Genomic DNA, 20,869 nt, shown 5'->3' on the forward strand with positions numbered 1-20,869 from the left:
TAGGTATAGTACTTAGGCACTAGAATAGCATATTGAATTAACAACCCAAGAATTTTAAGTTTAGTCCTTGCACACTATTCAACTACATGTAATTATATAATTATGGTTAGGCTTGCAACTACCCAAGATTTTCTAGGTTATAGTTGTTACACACTTTTCAGTTGATTAGGGCTAGTTTCACACCTATCTGAGAAATTAGGGTGAATCTTTGCATATGATATTTGATTGTATTTATTCATATTGGTGCAGGATCACAATTTTGTGCAGGGGTACTATGACATTACAAACGTCATTTGTTTTTTGGCACCATCGGACTGTGGACCAGGTGTGTCAGAACAACGGGGTAGGGTGCAGACCATTGCACTTTGGATTCCTACATACATATATTGAGAGGAACAACTTGAGAGAGTAAAGATATGTCATATAAATGATGAAAAAAAGTAATAAAGACTCTTAACAACATGATTTTAACATCTAAACAATTTTTTATGGACAATTTTCATGTCATGTTATCATTATTATAAACAAAGATAATATAACCTGGAAAATAAAATGGCACAGACCCTCTGCTAGCAGGCAGGCATTAAACAGTTATAGGAACACTTTTGCATCATTGGAATGACATTCAGAAAATTAAAACATTTCTGAATTTGACAAATTCTAAATCAGGTCCATTGTTTGTTTAATTATGTTGATGTCTTCATCCGTCCATATCTTGCTTTTATTTTGAAGACCATTCTCCTCCTCATTTGATGTTTCCATGTATTGCTTGCTGAAATGTATAAAAAAGCTTTAAAATAATAAAAATGTGCATAAAATCAATTGAATTGGAGAAATAAAAAAAACATAAAGAATCTTTCCATGATTTTTTTCTAAAACATTATTGAGTGTACCTAGATAATTAAACATCAGATTGGATATGTATTTGTATAGATAGATACACACGTATTAAATAAGCAAATATCCTCTCTGCTGATATTAAACTATAAAGCTGAATAACTACACACTTGGCAGACCATGTAAAATCACATACTTTTTATATTAATGTTATAAAGATAATCTTTATCTGAAATAAGCATGACCTTACAATTTCACGCCATAAGGATCAGGATATAAGTCATCTTTATCTGGAAAATCTTCCTCATCTGGATTCTCCTCCTGAGATTCATCACCAGAGATGGGAGTTATCTGCCCTTGGACCATATCCAGAGACCCCAGGGGAATCCGCTCCCAGTTCAGGATATCTACAACAGACAGACAGACAGACTGGTAAATCTGTGTCAGGGGTGGAAATAATTTCATAGCTAAGTACATGTATTTTCCCTTAACCATCTACCAAGCTTGAAATTTTTTAAAACATCTGCCTTTTTCCATAGTCTTGGTAACGTATACAAACATTTCTCTTCATGGTACTAATTCAAGCTATGTATACTTGATAACCAATTTTGGCAAATATTTATCAGCTAGGCCGATGTAGTTACAGTGCATTTAAAACACACAGTGAAAAGCCATGAAATCTGCATAATTTTCTATCAGTGGATTGAACAGATATTGTGATTCCATGGATAACTGACCTAGTGGAAAAAAGTATTTTTACAGTGTTGTGATGCTACCTTGATCTCTGGTCCACGGAGACTGATTAAACCGCTGGGCCTGATGCTGAAAATCTCCGCCCGGGGCTAAACTCTCCTCACCCTCAGAGCCTATCACAGACTTGTCAACATCTAATATAAAATAACATCACATGTGATAAACTAGCAAATACAAATTTGTACAGGTAATTTGTAATAAGTATATACATGTATATCTAATAATATTCAATATCAAATTATTTTAGTTTTCAAGTAAAATACACATTATGTTGTTGGACAATGGACCTACCTATAATGGAATGAATTGGTGTTGCATTTTCACTTAATAAATCATTCTGTGAAGATTTTCCACAAACGACATCTAAAATTTTGTAAATTTTCTTCTTGGTTGCTGGGGTAATGGCTGGAGTTTGTAGGGGGAGTAATCTGGAACAATAGTGAAAATTTTCATTAAAACAAATGTAGGTCTTGTAGCTTGCATATGCTTTCTTGATTTTGAAGAGAGAGTTCAGAACTTTGGTTATAGGACAGCTTAAATAAAACAAATACATGTATCAAGAGACCATGGAAAGATTTGCTATGATGATATTTCAACTTACATAAACTTAAATATTTGATAATTGAGAAACAAGTCTGACCCACAGCTTGCAGACACAGCAGGAGGCAAGTGCTGATATCCAAATTATTTGACTAAATTTAAGTTCAATTTTTCTTGTTTATTATATAGCTCATAAATAGTCTCTAATAAAATACTACCGAAAATCTAGGGAATTTTAGCATTCAATATCTTGACATTTTATTGAGCAATGACTTTGTATTAGGAATTAACATGTATGTCATGAGTATGCCTAAAACATTCCGAATACCTGTTGTAAACAAAAAAATTACTGGTTTGTACTTATAACAAAGGATGAGAAAAGAAGCCATTTCCATCAGACCAAAACTGTAGAAGGAGTGACGTTTTAAAGGAATTTCACAGAAAATTCTATTTTTAGTAACCATGGCAACACCGTTCATCGAAATCAAAAACCGATGCATTATTTTGTGTATCTTAGTGTAGTCTACTTGTGTTCCAAGTTATATAGAAATTATATCAAAACTGTAGGAGGAGTAGCATTTTAAAGGAATTTCACAGAAAATTCTATTTTTACTAACCATGGCAACATTGTTCATCGAAATCAAAAACTGATGCACAATCTTATGTATCTTAGTGTAGTCTACCTGTGTGCCAAGTAATATTGAAATCAGACCAAAACTGTAGAAGAAGTAGTGTTTTAAAGGAATTTCACAGAAAATTCTATTTTTAGTAACCATGGCAACGTTAACACTGTTCATCGAAATCAAAAATTGAAGCACTATTTTATGTATCTTAGTGTAGTCTACTTGTGTGCCAAGTTATATTAAAATCAGACCAAAACTGTAGGAGGAGTAGCGTTTTGAAAAATTGTTTAAAGAAAGAAGGACAGCTAGACAGACAGACACCTTACTATCGCATAAGCTCTTCTGGTCTCTAACCAGTAGAGCTAAAAATTAGTAGGTATTATACCCATTAAAACCTAAATAAGCAAATCATATCGCTCGGTAGGGTCATCCGAATGATGCGATATTGAACGCTTACAGGACAGACGATAATTTGAATACCAATATTAAAAAATCATCAATTTGCTTTTTTGTTTAGCTTGAATAATCATTGTACATGGAAATGTTTAAACTATATAATAAAGGAGTTATTGAACTTATATTGGTGAATATTGGCATTCGTTAGCTGTTCAAATGCACTCGGAAGCTTGTGCATTTGAACAGCCAACTTGTGCCAATATTCACCAATATAAGTTCAATAACCCTATAATATTACATCCTATGTGTAGATACTGGGATGCTGACATGACTCACAGTTTAATGATGACTTGTGTGTAGATACTTGGGCATTGACATGACTTGTGTGTGTGTGTGACTTGTGTGTAGATACTGGGTTGTTGACATGACTTACAGTTTGATGATGACTTGTGTGTAGATACTGGGTTGTTTGACTTACAGTTTGATGATGACTTGTGTGTGTGTGTTGACATGACTTGTGTGTAGATACTGGGTTGTTGACATGACTTATGTGTAGATACTGCAGTGTTGACATGACTTGTGTGTAGATACTGGGGTGTTGACATGACTTGTGTGTAGATACTGGGTTGTTGACATGACTTACAGTTTGATGATGACTTGTGTGTAGATACTGGGATGCTGACATGACTCACAGTTTGATGATGACTTGTGTGTAGATACTGGGGTGTTGACATGACTTGTGTGTAGATACTGGGTTGTTGACATGACTTACAGTTTGATGATGACTTGTGTGTAGATACTGGGTTGTTGACATGACTTGTGTGTAGATACTGGGTTGTTGACATGACTTACAGTTTGATGATGACTTGTGTGTAGATACTGGGTTGTTGACATGACTTACAGTTTGATGATAACTTGTGTGTAGATACTGGGTTGTTGACATGACTTATGTGTAGATACTGGGGTGTTGACATGACTTGTGTGTAGATACTGGGTTGTTGACATGACTTACAGTTTGATGATGACTTGTGTATAGATACTGGGTTGTTGACATGACTTACAGTTTGATGATGACTTGTGTGTAGATACTGGGTTGTTGACATGACTTTTGTGTAGATACTGGGGTGTTGACATGACTTGTGTGTAGATACTGGGTTGTTGACATGACTTGTGTGTAGATACTGGGTTGCTGACATGACTTATGTGTAGATACTGGGGTGTTGACATGAATTATGTGTAGATACTGGGGTGTTGAGATGACTTATGTGTAGATACTGGGGTGTTGACATGACTTGTTTTAGATACTGGGGTGTTGACATGACTTACAGTTTGATGATGACTTGTGTGTAGATACTGGGTTGTTGACATGACTTATGTGTAGATACTAGGGTGTTGACATGACGTGTGTGTAGATACTGGGGTGTTGACATGACTTACAATTTTATGATGACTTGTGTATAGTTACCGGGGTGTTGATTTGACTTATTGTACCCCGCATTTGCAAAAGCGAGGGGACATTAAATCTCATTCGTCTGTCTGTCAGTCTGTCTAGCTGTCCGTCTGTCACAAAAACTTTAACCTTGCCCATAACTTTTGATTTAGTGGAGCTATGACTTTCATATTTCATATGTGTATTCCTTGTGATAAGACCTTTCTTTGCGTACCACCAAATTTGACCTTTTGACCTTGACTTGGAGTTTGACACACTTTATCACAAAATATTTAAATTTTTCCTTTGGCTGTAACACTTTTGAGTGGTAGATACTAGGACTTTTATATTTCACATATGTATTCTTTGTGGCAAGACCTTTATTGGATATCAGCAACTTTGATATTTTGACCTTGACCTTGGAGATTTCTGTACTTATGAAAATACTTTAACTGTGGCCATAACTTTAAAACGGTAAGGTCTAGGGCTTTCATACTTCACATATGTAATCCTTGTGACAAAACCTTTCATTGGGTATCAAGCACAAAGACCCTTTGACCTTTACATTGGAGTTTGACCTTCTTTTTAAAAACTTAAACCTTGGCCATAAGTTTTAAACAGTAAGGGCTAGAGCTTTCATACTTAACATATTTATTCCTTGTGACAAGACCTTTCATTGGATAACAAGATATTTGACCTTCTGACCTTGACCTTTGAGTTTGACCTACTTTAAAAAAAAAACCTTGACCATAACTTTTGAAGGGTTAGGGCTTTCATACTTTACATATTTATTCCTTGTGACAAGACCTTTCATTGGATATCAACAACTTTGACCTTGACCTTGGAGTTTGACCTACTTTATACAAACTTTTACCTTGGCCATTACTTTTGAATGGTAAGGGCTAGGGCTTTCATACTTCACATAAATCATCCTTGTGAGAAGACCTTTCATTGGATACCAAGAACTTTGACCATTTCACCTTGACCTTGGAGTTTGACTTACTTTTTAAAATTTGGGTACCAATATATTTAATTTGCACTTAAGAAAAATTTTATCTTTGCTTTGTTGCGATATGGGGTCATAAGTGTTTCTCAAATGCATCTTGTTCCATTTAACTTTTGATTGAGAAGAGATAGTGCTTTCATATTTGACATGTGCAGTACCTGTGACAAGATATTTCCAAGCATGCTATGATTTCTGACTCCTTGACTTTGGCCTTCAAGATTGAAGTTATTTCTTAAAAAATTCAACTTTGGTGATAATTTCTAAATGACATATGATAGGCCTTCATATTTGACATCTCACCCACAAAGACAACGAAAGCGGAGAACCACAATTCTTTGATTTTGCTTGTGTTTAGACAGTAGGATGTTTACATGACTTTATGTTTGATGATAACCTGTGTGTAGATACTTGGGTGTTGACATGACTTACAGTTTGATGATGACTTGTGTGTAGATACTTGGGTGTTGACATGACTTACAGTTTGATGATGACTTGTGTGTAGATGCTGGGCTGTCGCAGTAGTTTTTCCAGGAGTAGTCTATGAGGAATGTGTCGCCTGTATTTATAAAGCTTCCTTTTGCTTGCTTTCAGATTTCCTAAATTCACAAAAAGTGTTTTATTTAGAGTTAGTACTTATTTTGAATTTAAGAGAATCTCATTTTTGCAAATATAAGGGCTGTTATGAAATTAAAAAGAAATTTTATTTATTTTTCTTTCTACTCTAATTTTTTTTTCAATAAATAGTATATTAATACGTTATATCGCGACTACCAATGAGTACCGCGCAGTTATCTAACTTACTACCGCTCTTTTGCTGGGGAGTCGAGAAAAGTCTACATTTCTGGGGGCAAATGACATTGTTTACAGTAGTGACAATCGAATGATTCGAACAATTTAATGCCAAAATCACGATGTTTTGCCAGATATTGAACTCTAAATGGTAGATTGTCAAATAAGGAAAGTTTAGAATATTTTATCTGCTTAAAAATGTGACGATTTTCAAAGAAAATTTAACGAGAAGAGTCCGCTTAATTAAAAATATCGTTAAAAATGTGACAATTTAGGATTGGCTCCTCTCAAAAATATATAAGGCTGGTTTAGCGATTGTTTAACGAGGTATTCCCCCAGGATTTTTTTTATTGTCCTTATAAATGCTACAATGATCGATCTTGCATTGTATTGAAAAGCACATTGCCCCCACCCAACAGACGATTCCTACCTCCTTCGCGAAAGAGTTCCGCTAAGTTAAGTAATCGCGATATCAAGTATTGTTATGGTAGGAGTACCTGGTACAGTAAAAAATCATGTTCAATCCTGGAGTACCCAGATTAAGTTGATAAATTATTTCTATCATTTCAATTTTATTTTGTGCAAGTTCAAACAATCTTAATTAAAATGCCAGTTTCATGGCAAAGTATTTCATTAGGCAACAGAAATATCATTATGATGTCAAAATGAATTTTGATGTAAAGGACGAATAGCTGGTATACATTAAATCTTGTGAGGAGCTTAGGAAACTCCTGTGCAGACCACGGGACTAGTAATTCAAACACAGTGCCATGGTAAAGTGTATCATATAGGATTTTGATAGTTGTCATGATTGAATGATTTTTTCCAGACTGAAGTAATTTTAGGAATGGAAGGAATTTTTTTCTGACTTCATTCTTATAACGTTAACATACAATGACAAAAAAAGAAGAGTTAATGTTTTCCAATCATTTCAATTGAAGAAAAAAAAACATGCTTAAGTAACAATAAAGCTGTGTTGGATTAGCATCTCTGTGGAGTGCTCCAGGTAAATAGACATACATATATGAGTTTATAATATCATCCGGGCTTAATGATGATTATGTTCGTTTAAAAAAATTCATGAATTCACCTCCTCCTTCACTTAAGTTAGGCTAAATGTCTCACTAATTTCCTAGTAGCTCTTGTACAGTGAAATTTTACCAATTTCAAATAGAAGTATTGTAATGCATTACAAAACATTAGAATTTTCAGTTGCTTATAGTACTCAAAATCTGAGTATTTTGAATTTTTTGCCCCTGAGACTCTGACCGTTTTCCTATTGATATACAAATTCCATGGTATCTCCCATCAAAAAATGTCTCTTTTTTGAAATCATATTTATTTTTAGTGCTAGATTTAATCAGCTTAATATTTGTATAAAAGAAATCTTAAAATAAATATTGTGAACACTGAATATGTCAATATTAGGCCTAAATAAAAAAATTCCTAGATTCTTATCCGAATTTTTTTAAAAATCGAGGCGGGCGGGCGGCTTTTATTTTATATTTTTTATTTTTCCATTTTGCAGATTTTTTATTGAACCCGGGCCAATCAGTGCAGATTTATCTATAATACCGGAATAAAAGTCATAGTAGAGGTCCAGTTATCTCATACTTCACATAATCACCAATCTTTCACAATCAATGACCCTTATTTAATATGTATTACAGCAATTACCATCTTTTCAGCTATCAAAATCATGCCGACATTCGCCGGATTTAAAATGAAAGTTGAGTGGTAGTTGAATACCGATCCCGATCAGAATAAAGACGAAGAAAAACAGAAATAAAAAAAATTGAGGCGGGGGAAAAAAATCGGATGAGAATCTAGGAATATTTTTATTATGGCCTTAATCTCACGTTCTTCATAATTTCCGCTCATGGAGTTAGAACTGATGATCCTTTGTAACCAACTACATAAAAAGAAATTCTGGAAGTTTTCTGTGTCGGTTACCATGGTAACCATCAACTGTACCAGGGCAGAGGTCAATTTCATTCTGTGTAAGATGTTCAGTAATGGGCCCCACAGTCGCCCCAAGATGTCAGGTATCTTTAATTGGGGTGACCTCATTAGCTCTGTAATTAGAATGAATACTTATTTAAATTTCAACAACTTTTGCATGTTGACAATTGTGTAAAAAATACAGAAGTTGGTAGTTCTTAAAATAATGAGAACCTCAACCTTATATTTCGACAATTACAAAACAGGTTGAAAACTTGCCCCTTTTGTTAATGTTTAACTCTCTTAATTGTGCATTAGTTGGTATGAAGTGACCCTTCTTGAATATGCAACACAGCATCCTGGACCTGAAAAATTCATAAAATAACTTAAGCAACATAACATTTCAAAAATTAAAGTTTACTCCTGATTTAAGGTACATATACATACCATGTAAGTTTAAATGTAAACACTCAGGAACAATCCATTGTATGTAAAACTTAATATTTAGCTCAAAAGAGAGTTATGACATAGAAAATATGGACTCCTTTACTACTGAACTGAGTGAGAATAGGTCTTCTTAATATTTATGCCTATATGAGGCAAACTTACTTATGTCGCTCTAGTAGTCTGAGTAAATCACTGTAACAATTGACACTTTTATCTCCTGTTCTGATGGCCTTAAAAAAAATCATATTCCTTTGTCAACATTGTTTTAAATAAAAAAGCAATTTTAGCAGCCTGGTAATTAAAAGTGATATGGAAAATATAAATACCTGCAGACAAGTGCTATTTCTTTAAAAATATTTCAGTTTTCATGTACATGGAAATGCATCATCTTTGTTTCATGTTTCACTGACATTAAATTGAATTTTTCGGACAGGCAGATCACAACTACCCAGGCATCCCGCGGAAGTAAGCGGGTCACCGTGGGGGCGACCTGTGCCCTTGCACAAATTACTCAGAGACTAAACTCTGGAACCTGGCGCTACCCAGGTTCATTATTTTCCTTACTCATTAGTTTAAGGCATAAACATATAATAGGTCCCTTTAAACTTATATAAATTATAGACCTTAATAAGCCTTCAAAATGAGGGATCAAAATAATTGATATTAATTTACTTTATCTGCAATAATATTTTTAGTATTTTGAACCTCCCTCTCCAAATTACATTTAATTATTGTACAAATTTTAATCTTGTCAAACTTGCTTGATTAATTACAAGTACATTCCATCAGTAATGAGACTTACATATCATTATTCCCCACAAACTGATCAAAGGGATGCAAATCTGTTAAATGTCTGCATTACATTGAGTCTAAATTACGTGTAAGAGTTACCCCTCCTGAAAAATGATCTTACTTTGAGAGTATCTGCCATGTATTTTTTGATAATGTTGTCCACAAATTCCCTGTCTTCTTCCAAATCAAATGATTTTTTAGGTTTGATCGTCTCCATGATTTTTAACTGTGCATCCCAGAAATCCTCCTGTACGAGAAAATGAAATGAAGAACGTGTATGAAAAAATCAAACTCCAAACAAGGTTTAATGAGCAATAATAGATTGGAAAACGTTTATATTAATAAAAACATCATCAATCCTATATGCAAGAATCTTAAAAATAGAAATTAATTACATTATGATAGTGATTTAATTTAAAACAAAGGCACTGCAAATTAAAAGAGTTCCCAATGAATCATGATTACATGTACACACAAAAAATATTCTAAAGGTATTTGTGTACCTGCTTGACAAGGCAATTTCGCCCTGGATTCAGTATATTATTCATTTGCATATTTGAATTTACTATATATATTGTATAAAAAATTCAAAATTTCATTATGACCAATTCTTTGCTTTCTGTGAAATCACTAATTTTCGTGGAGGTTTAATTTTCGTGGTTTTCAAGGTTACAATTAAGAGACCAACAAAGAACAAAGTTCACATCGGTCCATTTTTGGCCCTGTGAATTTCTGAAAAATCAGAACCACTTAGTTTTAGTTGAAAATATGTTATATTTTACTTAGACTCTTGGTGACTTCATATCAAATAAAATTGACGTAATTTTATTTCTTGTCTATGTACATGTATTATGATGTCATGAATTTCGTCATTTTCCTCAAATCTTGAATATTTTGTTAAAAATGACCGAAAATTTAAGCTGTTTTTTAATATTTTGCATAGCCCCCAACCTCTGATCTAAAATGTTGAATTATATGATGAAAGAACTGTTTCAGAAGATTCTAATCCATGAAAGAATTTTTGGATCGTGGGGTGGGCTCATATTTTTATCAAAAGTTGAAGATGCTCAATTTCACCCATTTTCTTAAAAAATCAAGAACATTACAGTTTCACATAATTCACAACGCCCGAGTTTCAAAACTTGGACTCTCAGAGCAAATTTTTTTTTATAGGTAATGAAAGCACTAAGTCTCTACTTTATGTTGATGATTGAAATAGGACGTAAGGACTTGGTCGGTGAATTGGTATATTGACAGGGCCATTTTATGGAGTACCTAAACCTATCTCTTTATTGCCAACAGGAAATGCAATTTTTCACATATATTTCTACTGAACAATTCTTCAACCACGAAATCAAATCCCCACGAACTAATATATTTTCCTCAAACCATGAAAATTTGACCCCTTGAAAATATGTGATTTTGAAAAAAAATATTTAAATATCAAAATCCACCACATACCCCCACCAATTTTTTTAAAAACATTAGTACAAATATAAATGATTCAAAAATAAAATTTTCACCAATAAAAATAGCCAGCTATAGTACCACTTCCATAGCTATTTGAGACCGAAAGATCAAGTAATACTCTAAAACCCTTTACTATACGGGTTTTCAGAATGCATGCAAGAAAATGCCATTACTGTATGGAAATTCCATGATTAAGACATTTTGTTGTTAATTATGCCCTGTACCTTGAGCCACTCTAACACCCAGTCTGTGCCGGCGGTAAGCTCTGACAGGGAAGGCATGGTTCTATGTGTGGCACTGTGTCTCATCTCCACGATCCAGTTAGGGATACCAAACTATCAAAGGTAAAGATACAGTCTCAAGTCAAGTGCATAAAATATTCAGTGTGTTTAACATGTTTAAAAGACTGTAGTGAAATTTTATGTTTCTTAGACAGCAAACTTGAAAGATAATATAAATGTAACATCGTGAACTTAGAGTAGATACTATCAACTTGAAACTTTAGGAGATGATTTTTGCATTCAAATTAAAGAATATAGTCTGATGTTTTATATATCATTCCTACATACATTTCCAGCTATAGTGTGGACTGCCATTCTAACTCTCCCAGTCTGCCCTAGTTCTGTTATGTTGTTTACAAATCTAAAATAAGAAAAACAAATTCAAAACAGTTACCGGGGATAAGTTTTACTGCAGGAGATGACTTACATCTCAGATGTAAAAGATATTGTCTCTGGATTGCATTTGGGGAGAAATATTTTCTGTTTAATTTTAATTATAAATTTAACTTTATGTATCTACTAATAAAATGAAATGATACATAATTTGCTCCAGTCAAAAGTATAAAAATGTATATCAATTTGATATTTGTCCTTAAAAATGATTTACAAATTACATGACATTTGGGAATTTAAAAAAAAAAAAATTTCCCAATTTGATTACTGACCTAATAATACCCATGCTGTATTCATACACCAGCTTTAAGTGATTTTCGTGGACGGTTCCTTCTTGCATGGCAAGCTGATGAGAGATGCATGCTCTACACAATGCCATGGTACTTTCAATAGCAATTGGCAACTTATTAAGCGCCCTGTAAAAATAAATAAGTATTATGAAAATGACTTATACATGCCAAACTTGAACAGCAAGAAGTTTCAGCAATCTCTATTTTTTCTGCTTGATTTGACTATGGTATGGATGCCCTAGTAGGATTCGTTCCATACCGTTAATCTGGAAATTTTTGCTGTAGATAAATTTTTAGCAAATTTGCAAGTTCAGTGCATTTGCAAAAATATTTTTCTTAAAAAATAATTCAACAATAAGAAAATGAAAACAAAGTAGTGGTCTTTCGCAAAATTTTGAAACGTAAAAATTAATCTACAGTATTTTGACCCAGATTTGCAAAATAAAATCGACGTAGAAATTTCCAGATTTACCATGTGTTTACAGTAGAACACTGAATATTCAATATGATTTTTTTTTTTCATGAAATTGATTGTCACTTTGAAGTGAGGCTTTCATGACAATTAACCAATCCATCAGACTATGAAACTTTACTATAAAACTTTACTACCTGAAAGATACAGTGAAACCCATGGAAAAAGTCAAGTCAAACTTCTTTATCTCTAAAACTCGAGGGGATCAAGAAAAAACTTAAGAACATCTGAGGGTTTGAAATATTAGAGAAATACTTGGTAAGAAATTCCCAATCACTTACTAATAGACATTATCCATGGTATTTGAGATATCCATGTTCGAACCCCAAACTGTTTAAGCCCGAATGGGACTAATATTAAGGACAGATGATACAAACAAACTTAATTATGTCAAAAAATTTGAAAATAACAACTTGGGTCATGTTTAAGTGATTAAAATGAAAAAGTTTCACCGTGTAGTTTTTAATTTTTTATCCAAAATTTCACAAAAATGGGATTTGAAGCGAAAAATATTTGTATAGATTAATAAGGATGGGTTCAGAAGGGCAGACTTATGAACATCAGAGAAGGTTAATACAATTTCTACATATTCTAGAAATTTGTTATTTGTATCCTTTGCAATGAAATTAGACAAAAAAATATATACCAATCCAGGCAACCATTTTTTGTTTGTATCATCTGTCCTTAAAACAAAAAACAAATTTTTCTTTTTTTTTTAATCTTTCAGTTTTGGTGGCAAGTCAATATTAAAGAGACATGGACACAGTTTTAATGCTAACAATCCCTAATAAGGAATCATCTAATGATCGACAAAAATTTGAACATCATTTATTGATAAACATTTAACGGGATACAGAACTTAAAGTTCTTCAAAATGTAAACAGGGCTCGTGCCTTGTTTTCGTTTACATATAGAACATATCTTATTTATAACAAAATGAAATTCAGCAAATCATTAGAAACTGTCTAATTGTATTTAGAATTAACTTCTTAATACGCCAGTTTCGAGATTATCTCCCTTTGTGCGCTCTTTCGTTGAGGATGGTAGTTTCGTTGCCGTGTAAACAAACAGGTGGGACAAATATTTGATATTTATATATATTGGATACATTGTATCATCGATATACTGATTTATCATAACTACATGATTGTCATGATGCACTCTACATTCCGAGAATAACCGAATTAATTTAAAGACGTAATTTTTTAAAGCAAAAAAATCATAACAAAAAAAGAAAATGTCGGTGGATGTGAGACTTTTCAGATAAGGGAAGAAATTTGGATCTCTAATAAAAATGATACACATGCATCTGATCATTGTACGTAGGCGATCTTAATGACACATTGATTCTTTTCACAAACTTTTTTTTATTAGTTTGTACAATCAAGAAAATCGGTTCCTTTTTATTAAGACAACGGCGTTTCTTTCGTTTTCAAGTACCTATAATTCAAAGCAGATTTGTAAATATGCATAGTTGAACTTAATAAAATCATCAAATGCATCACTGCTAAAAATCTTTATCTTTTTATAACATTTAATAAATTTTAAAAGCCATAAATATCGTTCATTTATTTATGCACGTTTGTATTCAGAAACAACCTGTCCCACCTCCCTGCTGAAATGGATACTTTTTGCGCCTCTATCGTAAAAGAGTTACAATCTCGAAACTGGCGTATTGAAATTAGCTGCTTTGAATGACATATATTAGAATATTAATCTTTACGTAACAAAAATTTGGAGCTCTAAATCTGCCTTTTATCTCAACAACTAAAAGTTCAACTTTTTGATGATCATTAGAAAGACCATTCTTAAATATTTGATAAAATGGAAAAAAAAAATGGAAATTTTTTACCTGAAACTGTGTCTATGCCCCTTTAACACTTCTTGCATGACTTGAACATGTATTGTTATTGAGGAATAAGTAAAAAGAATATGTTATGAACAAATGATCAGAAAAATTTTCAAATACAGTGTATTGTAGTGAAATTGTATATGTAAACATGTCCACTATGACTTTTCACCTAACCTCATAGCCATCCATCTGTGCTGGCACGTTTCCCTCATCAGTCAAGTTTTACCAGTCAAACCCTTCACCACGTTTTCCTTGTTGTAAGTTACCTGTGTTTACCCACAATGTAAACCTGGGTGTTAGTCGTCACCTTATACTAAGGTAGGCGACATTATCCATAGTAAAAAGTGTTTTCCCAAAGAACCGGCTATCGGCCAAATTGACCGCTTTGATTAACAAAAATGCCGCTTTAAATAAAAGTTTGATGCAAGGTCCACAGAGATTTTATTCATAAACCTCAGCCCATAGCCTGTTACAACTGATCTCTAACCTTTTATTTTGAAATAAAGGGAAAACACTGGAGAAATCACCCAATTTTACTACAGTAAACCACAGGGGCATCTTATCCACTCTGTTCTCTACTTCACATATAAAAATACACAAGGGAAGAATCGAAAGTAGCACACGATTTTTAAAAAAAGTCAAAAAACAACTTACTTGAGAAAAGTTACACAAATCCTGAAAGGAACTAGCGCAAATAATGTCCTAGTACTTATCCAGGCTAAAATATTTCAGACATATCCATCGAAAATAGCTTTTATCCAACTAAAACCCCAGCTTTCTGCACAGTGTGAAACTCTTCGCCCAAGAAAAGATAACTCACCCGGATGACAATAGGGTAGTACCCGAGGCCTTCCGAGTGCCATTGGAAGACTTCGGGTACTACCCTATTGTCATCCGGGTGAGTTATCTTTTCTTGGGCGAAGAGTTTCACACTGTGCAGAAAGCTGGGGTTTTAGTTGGATAAAAGCTATTTTCGATGGATATGTCTGGAATATTTTAGCCTGGATAAGTACTAGGACATTATTTGCGCTAGTTCCTTTCAGGATTTGTGTAACTTTTCTCAAGTAAGTTGTTTTTTGACTTTTTTTAAAAATCGTGTGCTACTTTCGATTCTTCCCTTGTGTATTTTTATATGTGAAGTAGAGAACAGAGTGGATAAGATGCCCCTGTGAGTAAACAGTGAAATAAATCCAGAAACATTCACTAATTTCAGAAAAGTGGCCTTCAGATATGCAGTTTTATATTTTATATATATACCTGCTTTGCCATGTAGTCATCTTCGCCATTGCTCTCTGCTTGGGCTCTAGATCCTCAGAAAATACACCAGCATACACTTGCCGAAATTCTTCTCTGAAAGAAACAAATTGATTGTTCAGAAAATTTTCTTATAAAGTGGTAGATTTATGAATTTGAATTATGTGCAAGCTTTTTGGAATTTTTTTCCTGCCTGTATGTATTTATATTTAAGAGAAAACTTTCGAAATACGCTCTATCCGCTGTCCATGTGCTAGTGCGTCAAGTGTGTTGTGCATAAATATGATAAATAAAACGTTCATTTGCAGTCGTATACACAAACAAAAAATATCAAACATAGATAAATCAAATACTAATTACTTGTCTCTCCACGGAACAACCATCATTTTAACCTTATTCTCTCCCTTTCGTTTTGATTTTGCAGCTTTACCCATTTTGACAGGAATGAAATCATCCACACGTGCTACTCTCAGTAAGGGAAGTAATGCAATATTTACATCCGGTGTGTATAAAAGTAAAAAAAAAAGTTCCGGAAAGGTTAAGGGATTTATAGTGGAGGATCCAGCATTCTTTAAATGTCATGAGGTCTTAAATGTTGCCTTCAAGGCATAACTTGTGAACCAAAGTACGAAGTTGATATAACCATATACTATAGTATATTTAAGTCCCTGATATTAGTTTTATTACCTCTAAAATTTTTGTGCTGATTAAATTAAAAAAATCCAACCAAACCTGTGTATGATATTTTTTATCTTAATAAAATAAATAAATGAAAAAATATAATTATTTAAAAGAAGAGAAAAAGAAAAAAAAATTCAATTCAATAACTAGACGTACACTGCACCACTTGATCTATTGGCTTTTTTTTCTTGTTCTTAGCTAACATTACTACATGTATCACACTGTGAAACATTCACGATCAATTAAAATGTTGTACTTGCTCTGGACAACGCGGGATATTTAATATTTCATTTACAATTTGAGAAATCTATATAGCTATAGAAAATTGCCACAAAAGTTCTACCAATACATGTATTACATTCTGCCAATTTTAACTTGTCTAAATTTACAAGTATCAAATTTGACATAATGATTATAAATCAAAATGTATAATTTTGGATTTTTTGTGCATAACTTCATTTTACCCGCCTGGTTGATTAACATGGAAAAGGGGAAAACTTGATGGAATACTTTGATTTACACAAGGCGACAAAACATTATGAAACATGATAAAGAATAATGCAAGCGCTCTCTCTCTCTCTCTCTCTCTCTCGTACAAATGCGGATGGCATCATAGTCCAACTGACGTCACAAAGCTAATAACGTCATAATCAGATTTTAGTTGACATTTGTTGTGGACACAGTGTTTGTGCACACAGCGAAAATTCAGTCTAGAATTTTTGGTGTGGAAAATGGAAGTAAAACGAGGAGAGGTAGGTTTTTTTTTTCTTTCTTTTTTTTTTTTTAAATCTTTATCAAATACTTATAGTTTAGAAATTATAAATACTTAGACGAGCTCTCTTTGTAAAAATAACCAGAAGAAATGGAGTTTATATTGAGACATAAATATTTAGTTTTTCAATTGTTTGACGTCATAATAAAAATGACGTCACAATTATCAAAGTCGTCATAATGCTATTTGCATTATTCTTGGTTACCGTTTAGTTGTTGATTGTCTTTCACTGTTCGTTGAACATTATAATGGCCAGTTCATCAGAGGTAAGTTATGTTAAATGTTTTAAAACATTCATTTAACCCTTTAACAATTAAACCGACCTAATATAATCTATTTTTTTTTTTTAAATAGACTAGTATAATAAGATAAATGAGTCTAACTGACTTTAACAATTAAACCGACCTAATATAATCTTTTTTTTTATTTAAAATAGACTAGTATAATAAGATAAATGAGTCTAACTGACTTTTTGTATTTTTATCGTAGAACTCTGACAAGCTGAGGGAATTCGAAAGTCTCAGGGACGTTGACTACCAGGAATCAGAAATGGTAAGAAATAGCATGGCTTCATATACATGTATTTTCATTAAAACTTGTATGACCTTTAAAATGTATATTTACTGCCAGAGCCAAAAATCATATACATTTTACATTTAATTTGGTTTTAGATAGTGCAAAGCATCCTTGATGGTGTATTGGACAGGGTTTGCAGAAATTTTTCTGGTACCGAGTACAGGTATGTGATATATGAAGACATTAAAATTGTTTTTATTGTTATTAACATGCGTCTTTTAAACATATTACGCCAATGCTAAAATATCGTGTATAGTTCGGGAAATGTATAAGGTTATTTGTTTCTTTATTTTTCTCAGTGTTGGCAAAGAACAGTCAGTTCTACTGCAAACTTCAGACGAAAGGATTAAAGCACAAAGGGATTTGTACGAGGAGCAAAGAATACAGCAAAGAAGGTATAAAAATAATGTTTATATGAAATAATGTTTACATAAGATACTGGAGTAAATGCAATGTGCTTTACAGGAATAACAAAATATAAATATGCTGCAGAGGACATCAATTTTTCGCTACAACATTTTTTTTTTCGTTTTTTATCAGCGAGACAAAATTTTTACGAAAGTTTTTTTTTCTGCACACATCGTTTGTAGTTGAAAATATATACCAAAGTAAAATCCTCTCTGTTGATATGTGAACATAAAAGTTTTACAATTAGTGATTTACATTTGTAAGCCTAAAATTCCTTTACCATTGCTTTAATAATTTCTCAAAGGAAAAAAAAAGCACAATTTACTCCTTAAAATCTTTGAGTTCAGAAGAGCGCAATGGAATTAATTGTAATTTATTATTAATCAACAGATATTCCGCAGAGTTGCTCGGGAAACAGTACGGGACTTAATAATACTTGCAACTAAACAGGCTACCGCAAGGTAAATGATTTATAATTGAACATGTTACATTCTTTAAATCAAGTTATCTCTCTTTTGCCATTCTAAGCCAACAATATACATTAGAACATTTCAAAGCATATATGTTTAGATGGAAATATTATATATATTGTTATGATGCATTATTTTCAAAGCATGTTGAAATATTGTTTTTTTTTTTTTTTTTGCTTTTAGCCCAGACAAAGGACAGTCAGCTATTCTCCCATTCAGATTTGCAAATTACAACACACAGAAATTGAAAATACAAAAGGTATCTATTGAACAGAGATATTTATTTCAAATACATAATATATTTCATATTATATTTTGTATACTAGTCCTACCATCTCTGACTATTATTTTCTCTAATAATGATGTTTTTTTTTTAACTTTCTGTAGGTCAAGGTCATGATTGGCTCGGAGATTGTCCACTACTCTCTCACTTTTTCGACCAGACGTGCAACATGTGCTGAAGTAGCGTGCATGGCGACACAGAGGTCTCTTGAAGACCACAGGAAAATGATTCCAAAGGTATAAAAGTAATTTGTAGGCTGACGTGTATTCTTCTAAAATATAAATCCTCTGGACGTAAATATCTAAAATACATACTAAATGTAATTAATCTCCTTAAATATTCTGCGTAAAATATTGGGATGCATCTACGTATGCATCTATAAAATATACAGTTGGAATCCATTATCTCGAATTGTGTTATATCGATCACCCATATCTTGAATATCAGAGATATGCTGAAGTGAGTTAACTGTCTCAGCCATATTTTTTCTTTATATTTTTACCCTAATGATCATTGCTCGGATATTCCGATAAGTTTTATGCAATGGATTTAAAGATAATCAAGTTTGACTATGATAGAGATTACACGTATTCTTTTTTTCGTTGACAGCCATTGTACATGCAAAGCTCCAGAGAAAACTGTTCCTGATCCTACGATTCGAGCTCCACCTGACTGTGATATTCCTGGGTATGTATGTGTTTATTGTTACTGCCTGTGGCTTGAAAAAAATGATTGAAAAACAATAAACAAAATTATTGTCTATCATTTCCTTTGTATATCTCCTATTTGGCTGCTATTGCAGCTTGTATAGTACACATATCACGTGAAATGATATACATATTTAGTATTTTTAATAATTGTAGAAGGAAAAAAACCAAAATATAATTTATGTGATTTTTTTTTATCTTTTATTTATAGCACTGCGACTTTCCCAGAACCAGATATCAGCAATGAAATGGTACGTATTTGACATATTAATGCGTTTGTAACAGAAGTTATTGATTGTTTTTAAAAGTTAAACAAAAAACCCCACAACATTTGTATTATGTGAATAAATTTTGACTTATAGGAGAATGATCCTAAGTCAAAAGGCTGGAGAAGGCTATTGTGTTGTGGCAAACCACAGAAAAAGCAGGTAAACATCCACTCCTTTTCATTTCATTTTAAATTTTTTCCCTTTGAGAATTCTGAATTTAACAAACTTGATCTAGTATGTAATTCAGGATTTTTACAAACATTTGACTTTGCAGGGACGTAGCACCCGGGGGGGGGGGGGGGGGGCAGGGGGGCCTGCCCCCCCCCCCCCCCACTTTGTTCCCCAACATAACCTTTACTATAGTAAATGTTCATTGATAGGATGGTTGGCCCCCCCCACTTTATAACCATAGTATAGTGATATGAAGGATTGTAGGGAAAAAAATTGGAAGTGATTGATAGTAAGTTGGCTTTGAAAAAGTTGGCCACCCCCCCCCCCCCCCCCCACCCCACCAAATAGGATTTTCGAGTTTGGGCAACTTTTAACTTTGGTTTTTTTTTTTTTTTTTTTTGCTTGTCAACATTTTCAGGTAAGAAAAAAAATTTTTCTCTGGTTGGCCCCCCCCCACTTTCAAATACGATGCTACGTGCCTGCTTTGTATACCTTTCATTTTTTAGGAGAAGAACGAGAAGAAGGGGAAAACTGGATTTCAGAGCAGATTACGCCGCTTGTTTAAACGTTGATAAACTATTTTATTATTCTGTGATTGTTCAATTTTATCATTTAAGACCCCCGAAGAAAACCTTTTATACTGAATCATAATAATACTATTTCATATGGATTAGAAAATTAACTTTATATTATTATCATTATGAGAACTGAAAGATTTGAATTTCATCAAAATAATTTTGATCTTAATGTTCTTGTGTATTTGTTTTTATTTTCATTCAAATTGTTTTCCTTATGTATAACATCTTATGAAGTATAATGGCCTTATGAACATTATTTCATGTAAAGGTAAAATAAGAAAAGTAAAACGATTAAAAAAATCATTTTTCACCAGATAGATTTTTGAAAAAATAAATTTTATTGATTAAAAACAAAGGGAGGTAACCCTTCAAGGACAGGTCAAGGTAAA

General features: G+C 32.9%; 1 protein-coding gene, 2 long non-coding RNA genes and 1 other non-coding gene across 6 annotated transcripts; 2 read left to right on the plus strand and 2 right to left on the minus strand.

The window, feature by feature from the left end:
- Positions 1-235: 235 nt before the first annotated feature.
- LOC134275380 (uncharacterized) lies at positions 236-16,056 on the minus strand. Its single transcript, XM_062757665.1, has 14 exons — positions 15,926-16,056; positions 15,569-15,661; positions 11,970-12,113; positions 11,593-11,665; positions 11,248-11,358; positions 9,675-9,800; positions 8,924-8,991; positions 8,594-8,679; positions 8,233-8,448; positions 6,063-6,180; positions 1,882-2,018; positions 1,614-1,724; positions 1,088-1,244; positions 236-772 (listed from the first exon to the last, which is right to left on the minus strand). The coding sequence occupies exons 1-14, from the start codon at positions 15,997-15,999 to the stop codon at positions 661-663; spliced, it is 1,626 nt and encodes a 541-aa protein (XP_062613649.1). The 5' UTR covers positions 16,000-16,056; the 3' UTR covers positions 236-660.
- Positions 9,192-9,342, minus strand: LOC134275409 (U12 minor spliceosomal RNA). The gene has a single exon (XR_009993819.1). It is a non-coding gene; the product is annotated as a U12 minor spliceosomal RNA (small nuclear RNA).
- A 1,448-nt stretch (positions 16,057-17,504) lies between the features above and the next one.
- On the plus strand, positions 17,505-17,962 carry LOC134275381 (uncharacterized). Its single transcript, XR_009993811.1, has 3 exons — positions 17,505-17,570; positions 17,690-17,757; positions 17,894-17,962. It is a non-coding gene; the product is annotated as an uncharacterized LOC134275381 (long non-coding RNA).
- A 1,414-nt stretch (positions 17,963-19,376) lies between these two features.
- Positions 19,377-20,590, plus strand: LOC134275404 (uncharacterized). Of its 3 annotated transcripts, XR_009993817.1 has the most exons (4): positions 19,377-19,442; positions 19,674-19,713; positions 19,825-19,890; positions 20,409-20,590. It is a non-coding gene; the product is annotated as an uncharacterized LOC134275404 (long non-coding RNA). The 3 variants fall into 3 exon arrangements; XR_009993815.1 differs by lacking the exon at positions 19,377-19,442 and having other exon boundaries at positions 19,624-19,713; XR_009993816.1 differs by lacking the exon at positions 19,377-19,442 and having other exon boundaries at positions 19,624-19,713; positions 20,412-20,590.
- The last annotated feature ends 279 nt before the right edge of the window (positions 20,591-20,869 follow it).

Source organism: Saccostrea cucullata, unplaced genomic scaffold, assembly GCF_032062105.1.
Source record: "Saccostrea cucullata isolate Sc308-1 unplaced genomic scaffold, CSIRO_AGI_Scuc_v1 ctg1840, whole genome shotgun sequence".
Lineage (NCBI taxonomy): Eukaryota > Metazoa > Mollusca > Bivalvia > Ostreida > Ostreidae > Saccostrea > Saccostrea cuccullata.